Source organism: Apodemus sylvaticus, chromosome 22, assembly GCF_947179515.1.
Source record: "Apodemus sylvaticus chromosome 22, mApoSyl1.1, whole genome shotgun sequence".
Classification (NCBI taxonomy): Eukaryota; Metazoa; Chordata; class Mammalia; order Rodentia; family Muridae; genus Apodemus; species Apodemus sylvaticus.
In genome coordinates this window covers 27,705,758-27,728,383 of record NC_067493.1, presented here as the reverse complement: position 1 = coordinate 27,728,383, position 22,626 = coordinate 27,705,758, and the positions used below count along the sequence as shown (strand labels likewise).

The 22,626-nt window shown below is 49.9% G+C and overlaps 1 protein-coding gene across 2 annotated transcripts in view; it reads right to left on the bottom strand.

Annotated features, from left to right (window-relative positions):
* Nucleotides 1-22,626, bottom strand: part of Prkar1b (protein kinase cAMP-dependent type I regulatory subunit beta) — a 124,789-nt gene that overhangs the window by 81,633 nt on the left and 20,530 nt on the right. For both annotated transcript variants that reach the window (XM_052168125.1, XM_052168124.1), the window contains exons 3-4: nt 20,254-20,424; nt 17,209-17,300 (exon numbers count right to left, since the gene is read on the bottom strand). In XM_052168125.1, coding sequence (XP_052024085.1) covers nt 17,209-17,300; nt 20,254-20,424 — 263 coding nt within the window. The remainder of the gene's footprint in view (nt 1-17,208; nt 17,301-20,253; nt 20,425-22,626) is intronic.

Genomic DNA, 22,626 nt, shown 5'->3' with positions numbered 1-22,626 from the left:
CAGGCATGGCTACCATGGTTTGTCTTATTTTCTTAAACTCTATGATCCTTCATGTGCTTTTAAGATAGCATCTAAAATATCTGATCACAAGCTACAGAGAAAAATAATTCCCCGACTTGTAAACTGACATTTTAACTACCACATTGCTCTACTGCTTAAAACCCAGGAAACATTAAGTCTGTACCAGACACTGAGAATGTGAGCCTAAAAGCTTGGATTTCTACATGGCTTCCTTTTTAATCCCACCCCCCCTACACACACACACACACACACACACACACACAGCGTATCCTCATATATAATGATCTTATCGCTCATTTTTCTCTGTAAAGGAATCTCAAAATGTTTGCCTGTTAAATTAAATTTGCCTGTTAGATTACAATTTTTTAGACGTTTTAAAGCATTAGCCCACAATCGACAAAAATAGAATGTATTCACATTTAAATCTTTTGTTTTACATTTCATTTCTCTCTCTCTCTCTCTCTCTCTCTCTCTCTCTCTCTCTCTCTCTCTCTCTGTGTGTGTGTGTGTGTGTGTGTGTATGTACATTCATGGAAGTCCTAAGACAACCCATGAAGTCAGATCTCTCCCTCCACCACACAGGTGGACTCAAACTCCGGTCAACAGGCTCATCAGCAAATGCCTTTAACCTGTTGAGCCGTGTCTCCATCCTGGATAAATAATTGTTAGATTTTAAAACCATATATTGTCAACTGTTTGGAAAATGTACTAAGTGGCAATGCATATCTTTACATTGATTTCCATCATTTTTGTAGCACAAGTTGTAAATAACTTCTGAATTAGCATATAAAATAATGTCTGGGCAGTGGTGGCGCATGCCTTTAATCCCAGCACTTGGGAGGCAGAGGCAGGTGGATTTCTGGGTTCAAGGCCAGCCTGGTCTACAGAGTGAGTTCCAGGACAGCCAGGGCTATACAGAGAAACCCTGTCTCGGGAAAAAAAAAAAACATATAAAATAATGGGCTCCTGCTGATATTTCCATATATATGTATATATGTATATAAGTATACACATATGCATATATGTCTATAGTTGCTCATAACCATACCTCACTACTCTCCTATTCCTCCTTCCCCACAACTTGCCTCCCCACAATCTCCCTTCTGCCTTCATACCATGTATATTCAGATTTTGCATGTGAGAGGAAATGTGGTTGGTATTTTGTCTCCCCGCCCCCGCCCCATACCATCTTCTCTGGGCCCTCCCCCTCCCGATGGTCTGCTCCCTCACTCTATAAAGTCCTGTTCTGCTTTCACATCGGTTTGTCAATGCACCAACGCGCTGCGCTGCCAGCTGTGCCATAGTCATACAGTCTATCTTGAATCACCACAGCAGGGGATCAGACACGGAATGTCCCACAGGTTGTGTGGCTGTTTGGAGGCCACTGTCACCTGGCAGGTTTCAGCCAATCATTTAGCAGGGCCTCGCAGCACCCAGCTTTTATCTGGTTCTGTCCCCAGCGAGTACGGCCACATCTGCCTGCCCCTCTAGTCAGAGGAATACAAGGAGTTGGCTTCTGGCAGTGCCCATGCTCTTCAGAAAGGAAGATCTCTTTCTCTCTGAACCCATTATTATCTGACCATTATTGCTGTCACCATTGTCATGATGACTGATGACACTCCTACCACTGACACCATCTCCATCATCACTTCCATCATCATCACCTCCACCTGCCTCACTACCATCATCACCACCATCAATCATCATTACCGTTTGCATCAGCCCCGCGATCCCCACCATCATCATAGCCATCACTACCACCATCATCACCACCATCTGAAACATCACCACTATCATCATCACCACTACTGCCACCAAAACCAGCATTGTCATCACCTTTACCAGTACCACCATCACCGCCACCACTGCCACCACCACCACCACCACCACCTCCACTGCTACCACCACCATTACCACCACCACCATCACTGTCATCTTCACCATCTCGATCATCACTACATCTGTGATCTTTATCACCACACCTCTGCCACTAGTATTGCCACCATTACATCTTAGGACCATACCATCTCATATACCTATATATATGATACGTGAGCAACTCCTCTTGATTACTAAGAATCTCTTCCATCAGAATGCAGCTCCACAAAGCTAGCAGGCTGTATGGCTCGTGACATGTCATTTGTCCCTAATGGCGATCTCGTCTGGGGGAAATGTCCACAGGATGCTCGTGGACTACATGAGCACAGCACCGTGCTCCCCACTGCAAGGGTGTAGCTCCCACTGCTGGGCATGGCTTAGAGTCACCGTGCTCCCCACTGCAGGGGTGTAGCCTCCACTACTGGGCATAGCTTAGAGTTGACAAGCAGATCTCTGGAAAATATAACCCAGGACGTCTCCCCAGCCTCAGTTTCCTTCCTCTGTGTATGTGGGCAATCATACCTCTATCTTAGAAATTTATAAGGAGTTTCTGTGACACAAACCCCGGTGCACTGTGAGGGTTTGCTAGGAAATCAATGCATGTGTCTTTAAAGTACAAAATCCAAGTGCATCCGCACAATGCTCCCTCATCCCACACCTCCCTCCACAGTCCCTGCAGGCTGCAGAAAGAGTCCTCCTATCCCAGGATGCGAGAGAGCAGCAAGCCAGACATAACAGCATGCAAGTGCAATCCCAGCACCTTAGAGGGTCACCATGATTTCTAGGCAGGCCTGGTCTACAAAGCAAATTCTGAGACAGCTGGAGCTACATAGTAAGATCCTGTATTGAAATTAACAATAAGAAGAAAGAAAAAAGAAAGGAAGGAAGGAAGGAAAGAAAGAAAGAAGGAAGAAAGAAAAAAAGAAAGGAAGGAAGGAAAGAAGGAAGGGAAAGGGAAGGAAAGGAGAGAGGGAGGGAAGGAAGGAAGGGAAAAGGAAGGAAGGGAGGGAGGGAAGGAAGGAAGGAAGGGGAAAGGAAGGAAGGAATGGGAAAGGAAGGAAGGAAGGGAGGGAGGGAGGGAGGGAGGGAGGGAAGGAAGGAAGGAAGGAAGGAAGGAAGGAAGGAAGGAAGGGGAAAGGAATGAAGGGAGGGAGGGAGGGAAGGAGGGAGGGAAGGAAGGAAGAGAGGAAGGAAGGGAGGGAGGGAGGAAGGAAGGAAGAACTTACATGCTCCCATCTACTATGTACACCTATGGACCCTGTCACTGCTCGGCCACATATGGAAGAATCACAAGCAGTATCTATTGAATGTGTGAATGAATAAATGGATGGACGGAGAAATGAATGATGGGTGACAGATGGAATTTGGACAGACAGATGCCATAGGATAGGTAGATGATAATGGGTGAGTGTATGTGATAAACAGACGGGACAGTGGTTGTCGGGGCGATGCTAGTGCTGGATGGAGGGTGGGGAGGAGTACCGGGTGGGCAGATGATGGATGGTGAATATGGACGAATGCACAAACAAGAGTGACTCCTGCTGACTCCTCTCTCCAACGCTCGGGAGTGAGATGCCACCTGGAGAGGAGGGAGAGGAGCAGTGGTTCCTAGTGCCACCAATGTGTTGAAGATGTCTGTTTCGGGTGGCCTGCGCATTCAGATTCAGCAGCTGTCTCCCAGCTGTCCCCCTCCAGCTGTTCCCGGGGATCAGCCATCTCTTTGTTTGCCCAGTTCTTAGCAACTGTTGCCTTTTCTGAAGGAGAGCATAAATCACCTGTCACCCACAGGAGGAAAAGCAGAAAGGTTGGCCCTGCGGGGAGACACTTGCGACACAGAAGACACTCGCTGGGTGGGTTCCGGAGGGTCCTTCATTTCTTACACGGCCCTGTTCCCATCACCCTGGCCCTGTCACAGAGCAGCCTGGTGGGCCTCCAAGAGCTAAAAAACAAGGCAGCTCTCTAAAGCAGTTCTGAATATAAACAAACACGGACCCTTTGGGCACTGCGTTTCAGAAAATTGTCTCCATGAATGGCGTCTCTGGGCAGGTGCAGGTGAGAGATGCTGTTGCTACCCATGCAGCATATGGGATTGGTGCGGCCAGGAGGTCTGAAGCTTGGCTGAAAATTACCATCTGGAACTGGACCGTGTACTATAGTGATGGCTAATGGCTGTGACCCCGCAGAACACAATCTGGGAAATGGGAGCTGGTAGCACTTGGGTCAGAGACTTTCCTTTGTATCTCTTTGTATGCCTTTAAAATTCTCTCTGCATTTTTTTTCTTTTTTCTTTTTTTCGAGACAGGGTTTCTCTGTGTAGCCCTGGCTTTCCTGGAACTCACTCTGTAGACCAGACTGGCCTCGAACTCAGAAATCTGCCTGCCTCTGCCTCCCAAGTGCTGGGATTAAAGGTGTGTGCCACCACTGCCCGGGGAAATTCTCTCTGCATCCCCCAAAATGTTTTTAGATAATGGTTCTGGGGAGACGGTTCAGTTGGTAAAGTACTTATCTCACAAGCATGAGGACCCGAGCCCCACTCCAAAACCCATGTAAAATGTCAAGAGTCATGGTACATGCCTCTAATTCCAAAAATTAGAGAAAAGAATTCCAGGAGGAACAGACGGGAGGATTCCCTAGGGCTCACTGGCATGCCAGGCTGGCCAAGCCGGCTAGTGTCAGGTCCCAGTGACAGACTTTGTCTCAAGAAAACTAGGCAGTGGGGCCAGCAAGATGGCTCAAGGATAAAGGCACTTGCCTCCAAGACTTATGGAGAGTTCAAACCCTGGAACACTCTCGGAAGGAGAGAATTGATTCAAATCTTCCTCTGACTTCACAGGAATGTTTCAGATCCCCCTGCCCTGTCTCTGTCTGTCTGTCTCTGTGTGTGTCTCTGTCTTCCTCTCTCTCTCTCTTTGACTCTCTGTCTCTGTCTCTCTCTCTCACACACACACACATACACATACACAGACAACATGCATGCATGCACACATGCAAAAGAAGAGGAAGAAGAAAAACTAAGGTGATTGGCTCCTAAGATATAACACCCAAGGTTGACTCTCTAGTTTCCACATGCGTGTGCACCCACACAGACACATTTATCCACACACATCAAACACACACACGCACACACACACACACACACAATGTAAGCAATCATCTTAGAAACTAAGCAGAGCCTGGCCTAGTTAGTACCACCTACTAGTACCCAGTACCACAGGTGCCACAGCTGCCTCTGGTACCCAGAGCATCTATTGCACAAAAACATCTGCGTAATGAAAAAGTCAAGGATGCAGGGGTTAGAAGATGGAGTCAGGAGAGGATGTGGGTGCCAGGTGAGAGTGGGCACCAGGTGAGCATGGCACAGATTAACACAAGGCTAGTCTACAAAGGACACCTCACAAACCACTGGTGCAAAAACAAGCCATCCTGGACTCTAGTCTGCATTCTCATTTACACACATTTACACACTTACACACACACACACACACACCAAACTGCTCATCTGCTCATTCCATACCAGCCTCTGTACTGCCCAGCACCTCCACGCCTGCCAGGCACTCTTCCTCTGATCAGAAGGCTTCCTCCTGGGGAGAATCTGTCCTGTATCTCTACCCCCATCCCTAGAGGAGTTCTCACACTTGAAATTCTAGTAGTTTCCTTCAGATTGAAGCACTGTCTCCAGGAGGTGGGGGAGGGGTGGCTCCTGAGCCGCCAGAGGTAAACAAAACACAAGTCTGGGAAAGTAGAAATTTCCAAGATTCTCAAGGCCTCTCCCCAGCTTTGTAGACAAAGTAAATAATTGCAGAGAGATGACACTGGTGGGGGGAGAGGTTACAGGGAGGAGGGGGAGGCTGCCGGAAGGAGATTCTTGGACCTATTGAGCTGCCTACAAATCTTTCATGGTTGCTGCGTTCGTTCGTGGGTGTCTCCTAGGCTGGGTTGGACTTGTCGTGATACAGCTGCCTTTGAGTCAGCCCTGCTCTTGTAAGAGACCTCTCACAAAGAATTCACTGGTTCATCGAGTTGACTTTGGTACAGTCTGCTTTGGTCTGTCGTGGCCTACCTAACTGGTGTGAGTAGACATAGGTGTGGATGTGTTTGGTAGCACACAACAGAGTCAGGAGTGAAGAGGACTTTCATATCCAAGGTGCCGCATCGTCCATGAAACCATTGATCCAGGGTCCCTAAAGACTAGGTTTGTCACAAGCTGTGGATCCATAGGCAAAGCAATGTCAGCTCTCTGTGTCACCAAACTGCTGACCCCTTGCTTGGCTCTCCCTATTGTTGCCCTCATCATCCACAGCCAGCTAGTCCCAGCCCAGCTCAAGCTGGGACCAGATCACCAGGAGGTTGAAGAAGACTACAATGGCCTAGCACACCACCAGGGGGCAGCTTGCAAAAACCTATAGGGCCTGGATCTGCTGAGCTATAGAGAGAAGACCCTTGGACCTGTGTGAGCTGCCTGAGAGTCTTGCAAAGGTCCTTTCCAAAGAAAGGCCCACCTTCTGCCCCCGAGCACAAGAGCAATGGGCATGCACACCTCCACAAAAGAGCTGGGAGATCAGAGCCTTCTTACCCCTGCAAGGCTGCTGACTCACCTAAGAAGATGAGTTGCTCAGAGGTGGGCTTTTGGCCCACTACAGAATTCTAGACATATAAAAGACATTAAGCATTGTACTGGTTAACTTTCTTGCTGCTGTGGCAAAATACTTGATAAAGGCAACTTAAGAAAGGAAAAGTCTATTTTTGGCTCACATTTTATTATTATCATTATTATTTTCTAAATTCTTTGTTTACATTCCCAATGCTTTCACATTTCTATGGTACATCATGATGTGGAAGGCATGCCCACAAAAAAAAAAAAATGTGAGGCAGAAGGTCACACTGCATGCTGCTGTGCAGCTATATCCTCCTGAAACATTTCTATCCTGGAGTGAGGCTCTTTAAGACACAGAAACGAAACAACTTATAAGTCTCAGAAAGTCCCTGAAATTTACAAGATTCAGAAAACCTCGGAGGACCGAATCGCTTTAAGTAATAAAGCTTGCTGCAGAGAGAAGAGACTGACATTTCTGTCCAGCCGCCTGCAAAGTTACTTGGAGAGCTCCAGAGTTGCAACTTTCAAGAGCTGTCATACAGGGCTTTCCACGACACAGCTACCTTTGAGTGGTCCCTCAAAGGGAAATCGGACAAGGGGCTGAGGTGCCTACTTAACACACAAAGGCAGACCTGGCCTCCAGATTCTCCCAGCACACCCTGCCCTCTATGCTGAACTTTCCAGTCCAGGAACTGGGTTTCCTCTTATCTAGAGGCCCTTCACTGTATAATCCAGACATTATGAATTTCTCTTTTCTCTCTGTTTCCTATCCCCCCCCCCACTTCTGTCTCCTTGTCTGCACGTTGACTTCACTGACCTCCTCTGGTGAGGTTGGTGAACCTGCCCAAGACCTGTCCCTAATAAACCTGTCTTTATACTTTAATTCAGCTTGATTTGGCTCATTTTGTCACCGGAGAACACCTGCCCCTGTAAGTAACTCAGCACCTACACTCCGGTAAGTTACCCCAATTAATTCATTGGTCCACAGAGTTGGACTTTGCTGTAACTGTGTCTTAGCTCCGCCATTGGTTGCCTATCTTGGAACAGTAGATGTCTGCTTGTAGTACCCAGAAAGATCACATGACAAGTCACAGCCAGGAAGCAGAGAGAGACGACTCCAGATGTTCACTGCCCTCTTTACTCAGTCCAGGACCCCAGCCCATGGGATGGTTGTACCCACATTCAGGGTGGGTCTTCCCACCTTAGTTAACCTAATCCACAAAGTCCCTCACTGACAGGGATCTGTCCCCTAGTGATTCTAGAGACTGTCAATTAACACTAGCTGTCATGACCAGACAAGGTCACAGGCAGGATCCTCAGCAAACATGGATGGCCAAGAAGATCACCTGGGTGCCACTTCATCACGCCCATACTCTGAGTGAATGCAGCTCTGGGGTCCTTTTCAGAAATAGTCTCCAGCGCCCGCGGGACTACCTTGTGGTTGCAGAGCATTTTACCCACCACCTCCACTTTACTTGCTAGAAAAGTCTAGATATGAGGAAAACTACTGTTCTGTTCATGCAGACAACTTCAAGGAGTCTGCCTAACCTCTGTATTATTAACAGGCCAGCCTCAGGAAAGACGCTAGGAGGCTCTTCAAGATAATGAACATCCATTGCAGGGCCGTGAGGCTCAGACTTCTCATCCCAGCTCTCTGGGAAAGTTTAAGGCCTGCCCACAGACTACAGAGCCTACCCCGGAAACTTGGCAAGACCTTGTCTCAAAAGAGAAATTAAGCAAGGAAGCTGGGCGGTGGTGGCACACACCTGTAATCCCAGCACTCTGGGAGGCAGAGGCAGGTGGATTTCTGAGTTCGAGGCCAGCCTGGTCTACAGAGTGAGTTCCAGGACAGCCAGGGTTACACAGAGAAACCCTGTCTCGAAAAAACCAAATCCCAAAAACCAAAAAAACAAAAACAAAAACAAAAAAAACAAACAAAAAAAAAAAACACAAAAAAAAGAAAGAAAAAAAAAGAAAAAGAAATTAAGCAAGGAAAAGATATAACCCTAGCCCCTGCCTAGAATCCCCTAGTGAGGGGCTGGGGGCATGGCTCAGTGGTAGAGCCCCTGCCTAGACTCCCCCAGTGAGGGGCTGGGGGCGTGGCTCAGTGGTAGAGCCCCTGCCTAGAATCCCCCAGTGAGGGGCTGGGGGCGTGGCTCAGTGGTAGAGCCCCTGCCTAGACTCCCCCAGAGAGGGCTGGGGGCGTGGCTCAGTGGTAGAGCCCCTGCCTAGAATCCCCCAGAGAGGACTGGGGGCGTGGCTCAGTGGTAGAGCCCCTGCCTAGAATCCCCCAGTGAGAGGACTGGGGGCGTGGCTCAGTGGTAGAGCCCCTGCCTAGAATCCCCCAGAGAGGACTGGGGGCGTGGCTCAGTGGTAGAGCCCCTGCCTAGAATCCCCCAGAGAGGACTGGGGGCGTGGCTCAGTGGTAGAGCCCCTGCCTAGAATCCCCCAGAGAGGGCTGGGGGCGTGGCTCAGTGGTAGAGCCCCTGCCTAGAATCCCCCAGAGAGGGCTGGGGGCGTGGCTCAGTGGTAGAGCCCCTGCCTAGAATCCCCCAGAAAGGACTGGGGGCATGGCTCAGTGATAGAGCCCCTGCCTAGAATTTCCCAGGGAGGGGCTGGGGCGTGGTAGAGTACATGTACAAGGCCCTAGGTTCAATTCCCAATGCTTCAAAATAAGAAAAAAGGAAAGAAGGGAGGATAGAGGAAAGAAAGAGAAAAGATGGTAGAACATGGAGGCAGTATCATTAAGGCAAGTTTCCATCTTCAGATTCTAGTTCCCATCCAAGTCCCTGGATACAGCCAAAGACTCACAAACCTCAGCGCAGGGGAACCTGGCTTTATGAAGAAGAAAACCCGAGTCTGATTCTGGAGGCCATTAAGCTTCTCTTCAAACGAAAGCTTCGTATTTTTACAAAAATGCTAATTTTGTTTTTCAACACTGCCTGGAAGGGAAGCGCGGAGCCTCAAAGCCCTTGCCAGGCTGGAGGGGAGGAAGAGGGTCGAGAATGCGCCCGGCAGCGGGAGCCAGCTCCCTTGGCTGCGGATGACTCGGCAGACAGCGTGTTTTCCCCATCACCTGAGGCCCAGAGCCAATTTGTGCAAAAACAAGCTGTGGAGATAGGCGGGTGGGAGGAAGCGGGACCACACAGATAACAGGAGACAGCTGTGGGAGCCGCACTCAGGCCAAAGGCCGGGAGATTTTAATTAGAGCGGCAGAGAACCGAGCTACTGGGTGACACACCTGGCAGCCCTTCTGTTGGCTCAGGTAATGAGGCCCCCAGCCGAGGGCCCAACACATGCCACAAACACGCAATGCTTCCTAATTACCACGCTGCTTGGCCCCCAGGCTCAGTGATGCTTCCTCCTGGGGCACCCATCAAACACCTGGGAAGGAACTGGATGGAGCCCCAAGGGTCTCCACCTCCCTCCCAGAGCATCCCAGCGCTTCCGAGAGCCCTGGGAGCTGTATTTTGAGGATGCTGAGACTCTAGCCAAGTAGTAACTGTCCTGCTTCAGTGGGAGGGGTGAGGGTCTGCTTGGCCTCTGATGGAGACACTAAGCGGAAGGATGTCCTTGCTGCCAGCCTGGGAACTCTGCACAGAGGGGTCGTGAAGGGGCAGGGGGTGGGGAGGCGACATCCTGGCTCAACCCTCAACTTGGACACTTGATGCTGGTCCTGAAGCGAGGGGCAAGAGCCTTCCCTAGATTGGGCCCTGGAAAGCTCTTTTGGATAGAATGGCCTCTGGAGAACTTCCTTCTGAGCTTGGGTGTCTCAAAGACCACAGCAGCCTGCAAGGTAGCTGAGGCCCTGCACAGAGTCATGAATGACCTCCTGAAGTGGTCTTTGTGGTGACACCAGTGATTTCCTGAGTGCTGCGTCACAGCAGGGGACTGGCTGCCAGTGCATTTGGTAGCAGGGCCAGTCTCTGAGGAACAAAGAAGAGAAGATCTAGAGAGAAGCCCACTGATGGTTGCCACCCGGCCACCCAGCCAAAGGACTGAGAGAATAAATGGAAATGTCATAATGTTGATGGTAATTACGGTGACAAGTGACCGTGGCGGTGGTGATGCGGCTGGAGAGATGGTGGCTTAGCTGTTAAAGGTAAATACGGAAGCCGGGCACAGCGGTGCACACCTTTAATCTCAGCACTTGGTAATGTAAAAAGAGGCAGACAGATATCTGAGTTCGAGGCCAGCCTGGTCTACAGAGTTGATTCCAGGACAGGGACTACACAGAGAAACCCTGTCTCAAAAAAACAAAAACAAAAACAAAAACAAAAAACACAAAACAAAGAATAAATACTGCTGTTGTAGAAGGCAAGAGTTCTATACCCCAAACCCACATTGTGGGGCTCACAATAGCCTCTGACTCCAGCTCCTGAGGGTCCATTGCCTCTGGCTTCATAGGCACCTTCATGTATACATACCGACACTTACATAGATTCACTTTGTTGTTATTTTAAAATTAGAGATGCTGGTGATGATAACTGTGCTGATGTTAGCAATGGTGATGGCGAGGATGGTGGGGATGACGGTGATGGGGATGGTGGGGATGACAGAATGGTAGAATGGTGGGATGGTGGGGATGGTGAGGATGATGGGAATAGTGGGATGGTGGGGATGATGGGATGGTGGGGATGACGGTGATGGGGATGGTGGGGATGACAGAATGGTGGGATGGTGGGGATAATGGGATGGTGGGATGGTGGGGGATGGTAGGATGGTGGAGATGACGGTGATGGGGATTGTGGAGATGGTAGAGATGATGGGGATGGGGATGGTGGGGATGATGGGGATGAGGATGGTGGGGAGGTGGGGATGATGGGGATGGTGGGGATGACGGGGATGGTGAGGATGGTGGGGATTATGGGGATAATGGTGTATGTGAGAGCGTATGTGTGTGAGTGTGTAAAAGTGTATATGTGTCTGAGTGTGTGTGTGTGCACATGTGTGAGGACATAGCTGTATGCATGTGTATGGGTACCCACAGTGACTTCAAAGGCTGTTCCTCAGCTCCTGTCCCTCTTGTTTTCTATCTGACTTAGGGCTGACCAAGGAGGCTAGGCTGGCCAGCTGCCCCCCAAAGACGCTCATGTCTACCTCCCTCTGCTGGGATTACAATGTGTAATTACAGTGTGCCACTGCTCCCGCCTTTTTATGTGGATTCTAGGGATTGAACTTAGAAGCCCTTTAGTCACTGAGCCATCTCCCGAGTCCCATCATCCTCTTCTAAATAAATAAAAGGATTTAATTCAACATTGTCTTTCTCTGTTCCAAACAAGTGTCTTTGGTACAGCTTAGGAAAACTGCAAGAGAAATTGACAAGGGCAAAACTGCTCAGGACCTGGCAACAAGCTTGTCCTAAACCTCAATCTGAAGAGCGAGGCCATCAGAAAAGGAGGTGCGCTCACCCTGCAGGCAGAACCCACAGGGAAGGGCGGGCATTGCTCATGTCATTCCGCTAGGGAGAGAGGAGCCCCCAAGCCAGGGCCCAAAGCCTGAAGTCTTGGAACTCTGCTCCTGCCAAACCGCCTCAAGCCAGACAGAGCTGCAAAGCCTGGCTTCGAGAACACAGCGCAGGCAGTTCTGGAAGCAGCCCAGGGCGGCAGCATGTGAGAGATCAGAGATGAAGCCTCCCCGCCTGTTCCCTCAGGACTGCTTCCTGAGTCAGCTCCCTGGCCAGGAACCAAAGTATCCTGTGTACATAGGAAAAGTGAGTTTTCCTCTGTGGAAAACGTTAGACCTGAAGCAGACATACATGCCAGGCGTGAACCCTGGCTTCCCAGGCCAGCTTCTCAAAGAGGTGTCATTAACCTAGCTATCTGCCTCCTCGGCTTCATGGCTGGCTTGGCTGGGGGGGGGGGGGTGTCCCACAATTCCAGAGCATTATCAGTGACCTGCCTCTGCTATAAGTGATCAGACGAAGCAGAACTTACTGCCTTCAGTTATGACAGAGAGCAGGACTGAAGAAATCAGCCACGTGCCCACAGCATGCCCACAAAGGGTGAGTTTGGCCAGGTGTGGTGTCCCTTCCTACGACCCCAGCCATCAGGAAGCTGAGGCAGGAGGATATCAAGTCCAAGGCTTACCTGAGCTGCATAATGAGACCACGTCTCACAAAGGCAGAAGGGGGCTGGGCAGATTGTCCGGCAGATAAAGTGCGTACTGTGCAAGCACACGGACCTAAGTTTGAATCTCAGACCCCACAGTAATGCCTGGGTTCACACGGGGATACTGATAAGTCATTGAAGCCCCCCTCCTCAATGGAGAACCACAGTAGATGGCTGCTAAGAGGGGGAGATTCATCCTACCCTGGGGATGAGCCCCCTGACAGGTTATCTACTCCCACATGGACAACCCTAAACATATGTACCTATGAGTAATAGACGCTCGTGTGTGTGTGTGTGTGTGTGTGTGTGTGTGCGTGTGCGTGTGCGTGTGCGTGTGCGTGTGCGTGTGTGTGTGTGTGTGTGTGTGTGTGTGTGTGTATGCGCGCATGTGTAAAATAAATATGAAAGAAGCAATCATCAATGCCAGAGGGAACTAGGGAGGGAAAAGTTGGAGGGGAGAAAGGGGGGGAATGGTGTAAATAGAGTGTACTCACGTGTGAAATTCTAAAATAATAAAAATGAAATTTAAATTTCATTACATACTTGTAATTAGTCCTGTGGAGCATACAAAATGGATGCTCAGGCTCACTGGCTGCCCAGCCTAGACTGCTTGGTGATTTTTTTAGGCCAATGAAAGATCCTGCCTCAGGAAAACAAGGTAGATAGTGCCTGAGGATGATACCTTAAATTGACCTCTGACCTTTACAGGCACATAGACACACAGGCATGTGCACACATATACTTGCACATGCACAAGGATATGTCCCTATACATGCACAAAAAGAAGAAAGGAAGGAGACATCCTGTCTCTGTGGCAATTCCCCATGGGATAGGTAACTTCCCTTCTAAGGACAGAAGGGGGCTATAGAGGGGCCCATGAAGACCCATCCAGAGTCAAGCAAGGGTCCTGGGGTAGTCTCCAGTTATCTATCACCCCGAACCCCGCTCTCTGCACCTGCTGAGGTTTTCATCATGTGAATGTCACATTCATTCAAAGTCAGATCTCAAAGGACACTGTAAATGGATGCATAAACTCAGGTTAAAATCAGGTACAGCTGGAGAGACGGTGCTGTTAGTAAAAAGCTTGCCTCTCAAAAACACGAAGTCCAGAATTCAATCCCTAGCTCTTAAGTAAGAAGCTTGTAATGGTAGTGGATGCCGGAGGCAGAGACAGGTGGACCTCCAGGACCCCTAATCAGCAAGTTCCAAGTTCAGTAGGAACTGGGTTTCAAAGCACAGGATGGATGGTGCACACACACACACACACACACACATATGCACATGCATGTGGGCACACACACACATGCACAAATACATACACAAACACACACAGAGGTACAATCCTTCAGTCAACTGCTTTGCCAGAGCTGTCCCAAGCAAATACTGCTCCCAGCTGGACAAGGGAATCCTGTGACCGTCATGGCCAATTCCCATGAACTAGCACCAGAAGCTAGAATTGCTTTTCTCGACACTTCCAAGAACTCAGAATCAAGACGTGGAACCAAGATATGTAGACTGCCTCCTTCCAAAGCACTAGGAGAAGCCCTTCCTGTGTCTCCATTTTCTGTGATACTAGGCATCCCCATCTGGTCACCCCAGCATCCATGTCCACTTCTGTGGCAGATAGACCCTGCATGCATGCCAATTGTTCCTCACCTCCTCCTCACAAGGACACACAAGCCACTTAGAGTCACCTAGAAAATCCAAGGCCATACCCACCCACACCCTCAAGTGTGGCAGAAAACAGTCCTCAGAGCCTAACAGGAACCATCTTTATCACTGTCTTAAGAATTTTCCTGCTGTGAACAGACACCATGACCAAGGCAACTCTTTTTTGTTTGTTTGTTTGGTTGTTTGGTTGGTTGGTTGGTTGGTTGGTTGGTTTGGTTTTTCAAGACAGGGTTTCTCTGTGTAGCCCTGGCTGTCCTGGAACTCACTCTGTAGACCAGTCTGGCCTCAAACTCAGAAATTTGCCTGCCTCTGCCTCCAAAGTGCTGGAATTAAAGGCATGCGCCACCACTGCCCAGCCCTAAGGCAACTCTTATAAAGACATTTATTTGGGGCTGGCTGACAGGTTCAGAGGTTCAGTCCATTATCATCAAGACAGGAATATGGCAGCATCCAGGCAGGTATGGTGCAGGAGGAGCTGAGAGTTCTACGTCTTCATCTCAAGGCTGCTAGCAGAATACTCACTTCCAGGCTGCTAGGACTAGGGTCTTAAAGACCACACCCACAGTGACACACCTATTCCAACTATTCCAAATAGTGCCACTCCCTGGGTCAAGTTATACAAACCATCTCATTCACCTTGTCTGTGTCTGTTTGCAAGTGTCTGTCATGATCTTGCCTGTGGACTGACAATGTTCCTTTGAGAAAGAGAGAATGGTGAGAGTTGCTAAATCCTCATCCCTTGTTCCAGTTGTACCTCCTGGCCATCTGTGTATGGTTTGCCCTCGTTGTGTGATGTCTGGGTTATCAGGGAATGACAGGATAGATATAGATAAGGTTAACTGAGGGGGCTCTGTAGCCCACTAAGCTCACTGAATCCTCAGGGGAACTTTGGTGGCACTGAACTTTGTTACTGGAACTTATTTTGTTTTCCAAAAAATATTTATTTATTTTATGTAGATGAGTACAATGTAGCTGTCTTCAGACAGGGTTGTAATGTCCCATTACAGATGGTTGTGAGCCACCATGTGGTTGCTGGGAATTGAACTCGGGACCTCTGGAGGAGCAGTCCGTGCTCTTAACCGCTGAACCATCTCTCCAGCCCTTGTTTTGTTTTCTAGGGGCTAGGTTTCTCTGTGTAGCCCTGACTGTCCTAAAACTTGATCTGTAGACCAGGCTGGCCTTGAACTCAACAGAGATTCACCTGCCTCTGCCTCCTGAGTGCTGGGATTGAAGGTGTGTATCACCACAGCCCAGCTGTCACAGAGGGGTTAGGTAGTGCTTACATCTCCTAAGGGAAGGACTCTCCCCATACCAAGTTAATCACATCTGCTGTCCTTCTGAGCCATACGAAGGAGCACATTCTCAGGTGTCATGCATTTCTCAGGTCCCAGTATTGGCTCATGAGTACCTGCCAAACCAAGGCAGGGCTACACTGGCTGTTTTGCTAATTACCGCTATCAAATCATTGACAGAAGTAACCTAAAGAAGCTATTCATTCCAGCTCACAGTCCAAGGGAGCCTGCTTCTCGTGGCAAGAAAGACAGAGTGGCCTGGGTGGATCTATGCACGGTGGTGGGGGTTTATGGTAAATGATGCTTACATGTGGATAGATCAGAGAGCAGAGAACATGAACCAGAAGTGGGGTGATAATACAAACCCCCAAAGCCCACCCTCAGAGAGGCAATCACGCCTCAGGTCTCACAGCTTCTACAGAGCTCCACAATAACAACCCCAGCTGAGGATCAAGAGTTCAAATACATGAGGACTGGCAAGATGGTTCGGCAGTAAAGGTGACCCTGCCGCCATGCTTGGGGACTTGAGTTCAGCTCCCGGAACTCACACAGTAGAAGGAAAGAAACAATTCCTGAAAGTTTTACTCTTACTCAAATGTGTATAATGTGTGTGCACGCGCTTGTGCACACACACACATACACACACAAATAAATAAAACATACATAACATACATACATACATACATATATACATACATACATATGAAACTGAAGAAAATGCAAACCAAAGTTGGGACACATGAACTTGTAGGAAGCATTTCACATTCAAATGCTAGTGAAGCACCCTGTGTTGGGTGATGTAAGACAAAAACATACAGGGCTGAAGAAATGATTCAGCAGTTGAGAACACTGACTGCTCTTCAAAAGGACCCGGGTTCAATCTCAGCACACACATGGCAGCTCATTTGAGGCAGGGTCTCATGTCATCCTGACTGACTTTGGACTAGCTCTGCAGCTGAAAGTATCCCTTGAACTTCTGATCCCCCTGCCTCCACCTTCAAGTGTTGTGACTACAGGTGTCTACCACCATGCCTGGTTTGTGTGAAATTTTCAACAACAAGCACTTTATTCACTAATCCATCTTGAGACAGTGTCTTACTTATGTAGCTCTAGATTGCCTTGAATTTGTAGCAGTGCTCCTGCCTCAGCCTGCCTGAGGGTTAAGATTATAGGCATACATCTCCACACTCAGATAAAACTTTCTGGTTTTTCTAATTATTTTATACAATGAACGTCCCAAACCTAGTGCCGGACCCTTCCTGCCTCACAGGTTTCTCTCCCTGAAGTAATGACTTCCTTCCCATTCTGCTTCTCTTAGAAGAAGGCACAGACGGCCCAGGCATATGAACGCTGTTGAAATATTCAGCAACACGATCAACGCAAAAGGCAGTCAGTCCACTACTCTGCCTTTCAACAAGCTTGAGAATACGGAAGCTGTGATTCTAGACCCCATAGCTGAGAGACCGGAGGACCAGGGACACAGCTCTCCCCGAGGACCAGGGACACAGCTCCGGCACTGGTCCAGAGGGGTACACAGGTCTGTACTGTGGATTGCCCACGAGCCCACAGACAGAAAAGCCAGCATCCCCCTGACTCCCCACACGGTTCAGCCAGGAGAGGCCGTGTAAGCCCCAGTGCCTACCTCCTCTCGTTGTCATCCAGGTGAGAAAAGAGCACATTCTTGGAAATGGCCTTGGCCAGCGCAGTCATGGTCTTATAATCCTTGGGAATGACCTGTGGAAGAGACAAGGCTAGCTCTTAGCCCTACGGACAGAGCTAGCTCCCCCAAGCTACTGCTAGAAACTAAACCATCCAGCCTGGAGCCACTCTCCTGCTGTCCCCATGGCACTAGCATCAGGCCATGCTATAAAAAATAGCAGGAAACGCCATGTATACCTTAAGTTAGTTTTTTTAAATTAGATTTATTGATTGATTGAGGTAGGATTCGTCTAGCATAGTGTTCAGACAGGTCAGAGATCAACCTTCAGGAAGCAGTTCTCGCTTTCTACTAAATGAGTTCTAGGTACCCAATCCAAGTCCTTGGGTTTGGAAGCAAGCATGTTTACCTGCTGAGCCATCTTTCCAGCCCACCTTTAGACATTTTTTTTAAATAAATAAAAAGCAAGAAAGCTAGAGAACTCCACAAAGAGGCTTAGGCACCATCTAGTAGAGAGTTTGGAACTGTTTGGGGCCTATGGGTCTTTGGAGCTTCAAAGCCACCTAGAAAGTGCCAGAAGACAGCCAGAACCTATTGCCTTTTTTTTTTTTTAAACTCTCATTGAATTTGTAGAAAGATGATAAGCAGTTGTTGAAAGATTAGAGGGCTGGAGTTGTGGCTCAGTGGTAGAACCCCTGCCTAGAATCCCCCAGTGAGGGGCTGGGGGCGTGGCTGAGTGGTAGAGCATCTGCTTAGAATCCCCCAGTGAGGGTCTGGGGTGTGGCTCAGTGGTAGAGCATCTGCCTAACATGGGTAAGTCTCTGGATTTGATGGCCAATATTGGAAACATAAAATAGCATCTTAAGGACATTCACTTATAACTATCCCCAAGGCAGTAGGGACACAGTATGAGTGGGAAAAAGAGGTCAAGGGGCAAGTCTGTACCACCAAGGGTCAGGAATCCAGGAGAGGTGTCCAGTGTCTAACAGCCGCCTGAGCAGTGACATACACTGCGAACCCAGGACCTATTTCACAGGAGCTTCAGGTCCTGTCTGGGTAAAATGGAGAAACCCTGAGTAGGGATGGAAAGTGCAAAGATTTCCTCATGCTACAACTGCAGGGAGGCTTACTAGGTCATGGAAGATCTCCATCTGGATATCCCTGGTTGCCCGGCTTTAGGCAACCTCATGACCTCAGAGCCTGTGCACTCACCCAGCCCTTACAGAAATACCCCTAGGAAACTGGACTGAGGTTCTTTCAAAAGCTAGTCAAATTCTAGCAGACTCTACAGGAGAATTGTAAACATGGCACCTGTACTCATATCCCTCACACTGGCATCTTACATCAATGAGGCATATTTGTCACAGTTTTCGTCTGCTTTTGTTTAGATTTATGGTACTAGGTATAAAACTCTGGGAATCACACATGGTAAAGAGGTGCTCTACCACTGAGCCACACCCCAGCCCCTCACTGGAGGATTCTAGGCAGGGCTCTACCACTGAGCCATACCCAAGTCCCTCACTGGGGGATTCTAGGCAGGGGCTCTACCACTGAGCCACGCCCCCAGCCCCTCCCTGGGGGATTCTAGGCAGGGGCTCTACCACTGAGCCATGCCCCTAGCCCCTCCCTGGGGGATTCTAGGCAGGGGCTCTACCACTGAGCCATGCCCCTAGCCCCTCCCTGGGGGATTCTAGGCAGGGGCTCTACCACTGAGTCACACCCCAGCCCCTCCCTGGGGGATTCTAGGCAGGGGCTCTACCACTGAGCCACGCCCCAGCCCCTCACTGGGGGATTCTAGGCAGGCGCTCTACCACTGAGCCACGCCCCTAGCCCCTCCCTGGGGGATTCTAGGCAGGGGCTCTACCACTGAGCCACACCCAAGTCCCTCACTGAGGGATTCTAGGCATGTGCTCTACCACTGAGCCACGCCCCTAGCCCCTCCCTGGGGAATTCTAGGCAGGGGCTCTACCACTGAGCCACGCCCCTAGCCCCCTCACTGGGGATTCTCTGCAAACACTCTGCACTGCTATATGACCCTTACCCACTGAGCTTTGAGAGCCTACTGGATCCATGATGGCTAAGCACCATCCATGTTTTAATGTGATCCCTTTAGCTTTCCTGTATGATCTGTCCCAGGATGTTGTCAGGTGACATTCAGTGTCCTACCACTTTGGTCTCCTCCAACCTGTCACATGTCTCACAGTTCCCTTCTCTTGACACTAGGCTCCACAAGCACTCTGTGCACACAGCCCCTCACTTTGGCACTGTCTGAAGCTTTGCACAAAGTTACACTGGAGCTCTAGGGATGAAGAAGACCGTGGAGGGGAAGTGCTCTGAGGAGTTTGTTTGTTTTGATCTTGCTATGTAGCCCAGGCTGGCCTGGATCATAGGCATACATCACCATACCCAGCAGCTTCCTAACTGACTTTACCATAACGCCAATATTAGATTTTATCATCTTCTCATATATGGTATGAAATCCAGAAGAAGGCGGCCGTGGGTATTTAGAGGCTGCTGTGTTTCTGGTTTTCAAGATGAGAAACATGAATGACCAACGCCACCTAGCTGGGCCCACAAAAGTGGCTAAGATGGTGCAGCAGGCTGAGCTGTGCCTCCCAGGTTCCTGTGTGGAATCCCTGAAGCATCCTTGTGGATAGATTGCAGACCAGGCATATGCAAGTGGCTGGGTTACTGACGTGTAAGGACGGAGTACAGGTTTCATAGCTTAGTGCCCTTAACAGAGACTAGAAGACATGAAGTAGGACAGAACCGCAGCCTCTTGTCCTGAAGAACCCCATCCCTCTTCTCCCCCAAACCTGTCCAACTCCCAGAACTATAGGCAGCTGCATTTGAGCCACACTAAACCCTGTTTGTCTCATGGTGCCAGATACTATGGTGACAATAATCCCACCCATAACCAAGTCTCCTATTCCACATGGCGGCCCATGCTCTGGCCAGATATAGGGAATGGAATCCCCAGGACTGACAGGGATATCCGGGTGTGTGTGGCCATGTGCTGGGATTCTTTACCTTCCTCACATAGGAGACGGCATCTTCTTCAGTGTAGACTTCAGCGCTCACACCGCCCCGCCGGCGACGCGCCTTTACCACAGGATTTGGAGGTGTTGGGGAGATTTCCTCATCATGAGAATCACACTGTGAGTTTGACTTCTGCCGAGCCAGGATCTGCCTGTTTTCCTCCTGTGAGAGAAGAAGAGGAGAGTAAGAAACTAGCTGTCACCTGAGTCTGATGGCTGAGTATTCCGGGTACTCAGGAGACTGAGGCAGGAGGATCAAAAAATCCAAGGCCAGCCTGAAAGTGAGACCCTTGTCTTAAAAGTCAGAAGAGCAGGAGATATAGTTCAGTGGTGGAGCCCCTGCCTAGAATCCCCCAGTGAGGGGCTGGGGGTGTGGCTCAGTGGTAGAACCCCTGCCTAGAATCCCCCAGTGAGGGGCTGGGGCGTGGCTCAGTGGTAGAGCCCTGCCTAGAATCCCCCAGGGAGGGACTGGGGGCGTGGCTCAGTGGTAGAGCCCTGCCTAGAATCCCCCAGGGAGGGACTGGGGGCGTAGCTCAGTAGTAGAACCCCTGCCTAGAATCCCCCAGGGAGGGACTGGGGGCGTGGCTCAGTAGTAGAGCCCCTGCCTAGAATCCCCCAGGGAGGGGCTGGGGGCGTGGCTCAGTGGTAGGGTTCTGGTTTAGATTCCCCCAGTGAGGGGTGGAGCCATAGTTCTGTGTGAGACTGCTGACTTAGCATGTCTGAGGCCCTGTACCAGTACCTCCAAGACAAGAAAAGACAAGACCATACCAGAAAGCAACTGTCAAAGCATAACCTAGCCTGAGAGCCCTGTACGTAGAGACAGAATCCCCAGGGTCTTCAGAATGAAACAAGGGACTTACAGTTCACCTCAAAAGCTCTTGATCATCATCATCATCCCTGGAGGACCCTCCTCCCTCAGAGACCATTGATGTCTCCTCTCTTACATCTCCTGGTGGTGAAAACCATCACTTCATGGACAGCTTTGGAGGTTCCCCTATCTCTCTACCGTCCCTCCAAACAATGGCCCCTTTCCTGCCAGGCCCTGGGTATCTCCCCATTCCCTTGCTCACAACTGGGCAACTCTGCCAACAATGACTCTCACTCCAGACCCTCTTCTCTATATTTCTGTATTGAAAAAGTCTGTTTATAAGCCCAATCCTGGTGCCTGATGCCAACCTCTCATACTCTGAGGCCACCACTGAATAGATGCCTAACACCCAGTGGAGGGCGGGGCTCGCCCCACCCTGTAGCATGGTCTTCAGCCCACAGTTAACAGGACCCCTCTGCGCTTCCTTGCTTAGCTCCTATGATATGACTATTCATTGCTCCCTCTGACGGTTGTTCTCCCCGGGAGAACCGAATGGCAAGGTGTCCTCCACTCTTCTTAGAAAGGGCTGTGGTCATTGCGCAACACATAGCTTCACCTCCCATCCTCCATCAACTGGAAAGAGCAAATGGAACTTTCTAGAAACGAAGAGTTTATAAGGTTTTTTTTCTGATTTGTTTTTTGTTGTTGGTTTTTTGTTTGTTTTTTTTTTTTGTCTTGTTGTTTTTGCTTTGTTTGATCATCTTTTTGAAGTGGTAACAGTACATCTCAGGGCTCGACACATGCTAAGTAAGCTCTCTGCTACTAGAATCCCCCAGTGAGGGGCTAGGGGCGTGGCTCAGTGGTAGAGCCCCTGCTTAGAATCCCCCAGGGAGGGGCTGGGGGCGTGGCTCAGTGGTAGAGCCCCTGCCTAGAATCCCCCAGTGAGGGTCTGGGGGCATGGCTCAGGGGTACAGCCCCTGCCTAGAATCCCCCAGTGAGGGCCTGGGGGCATGGCTCAGTGGTAGAGCCCCTGCCTAGAATCCCCCAGTGAGGGGCTGGGGGCGTGGCTCAGTGGTAGAGCCCCTGCCTAGAATCCCCCAGTGAGGGGCTGGGGGCCTGGCTCAGTGGTAGAGCCCCTGCCTAGAATCCCCCAGTGAGGGGCTGGGGGCATGACTCAGTGGTAGAGCCTCTGCCTAGAATCCCCCAGGGAGGGGGCTGGGGGCATGACTCAGTGGTAGAGCCCCTGAGCACTGAGTCATGCTCTAGCCTTTCACTGGGGGATTCTAGGCAGGTGTCGAACCTCAGAGCCATGCCTTTAGGCCTGTGTTTGCTTTTATATTGAGACAGGGTCTCACTACATTGTCTACTCTGGTCTTGAACTCATAATCCTCCAGCCTCAGCCCCAGGAATAGCTAGAGTTACTTTCCATCCTCCTCCCCACAACCCTCATGACTCCTCTCGGCTCTTGGGAAAGCCCCAACCCAGAGCCCTTCCTGTACCATCAATATGATGTAGTCTTCTACCTGGTTGGAGGTTCATGGATTCTCCCCCAGCGGT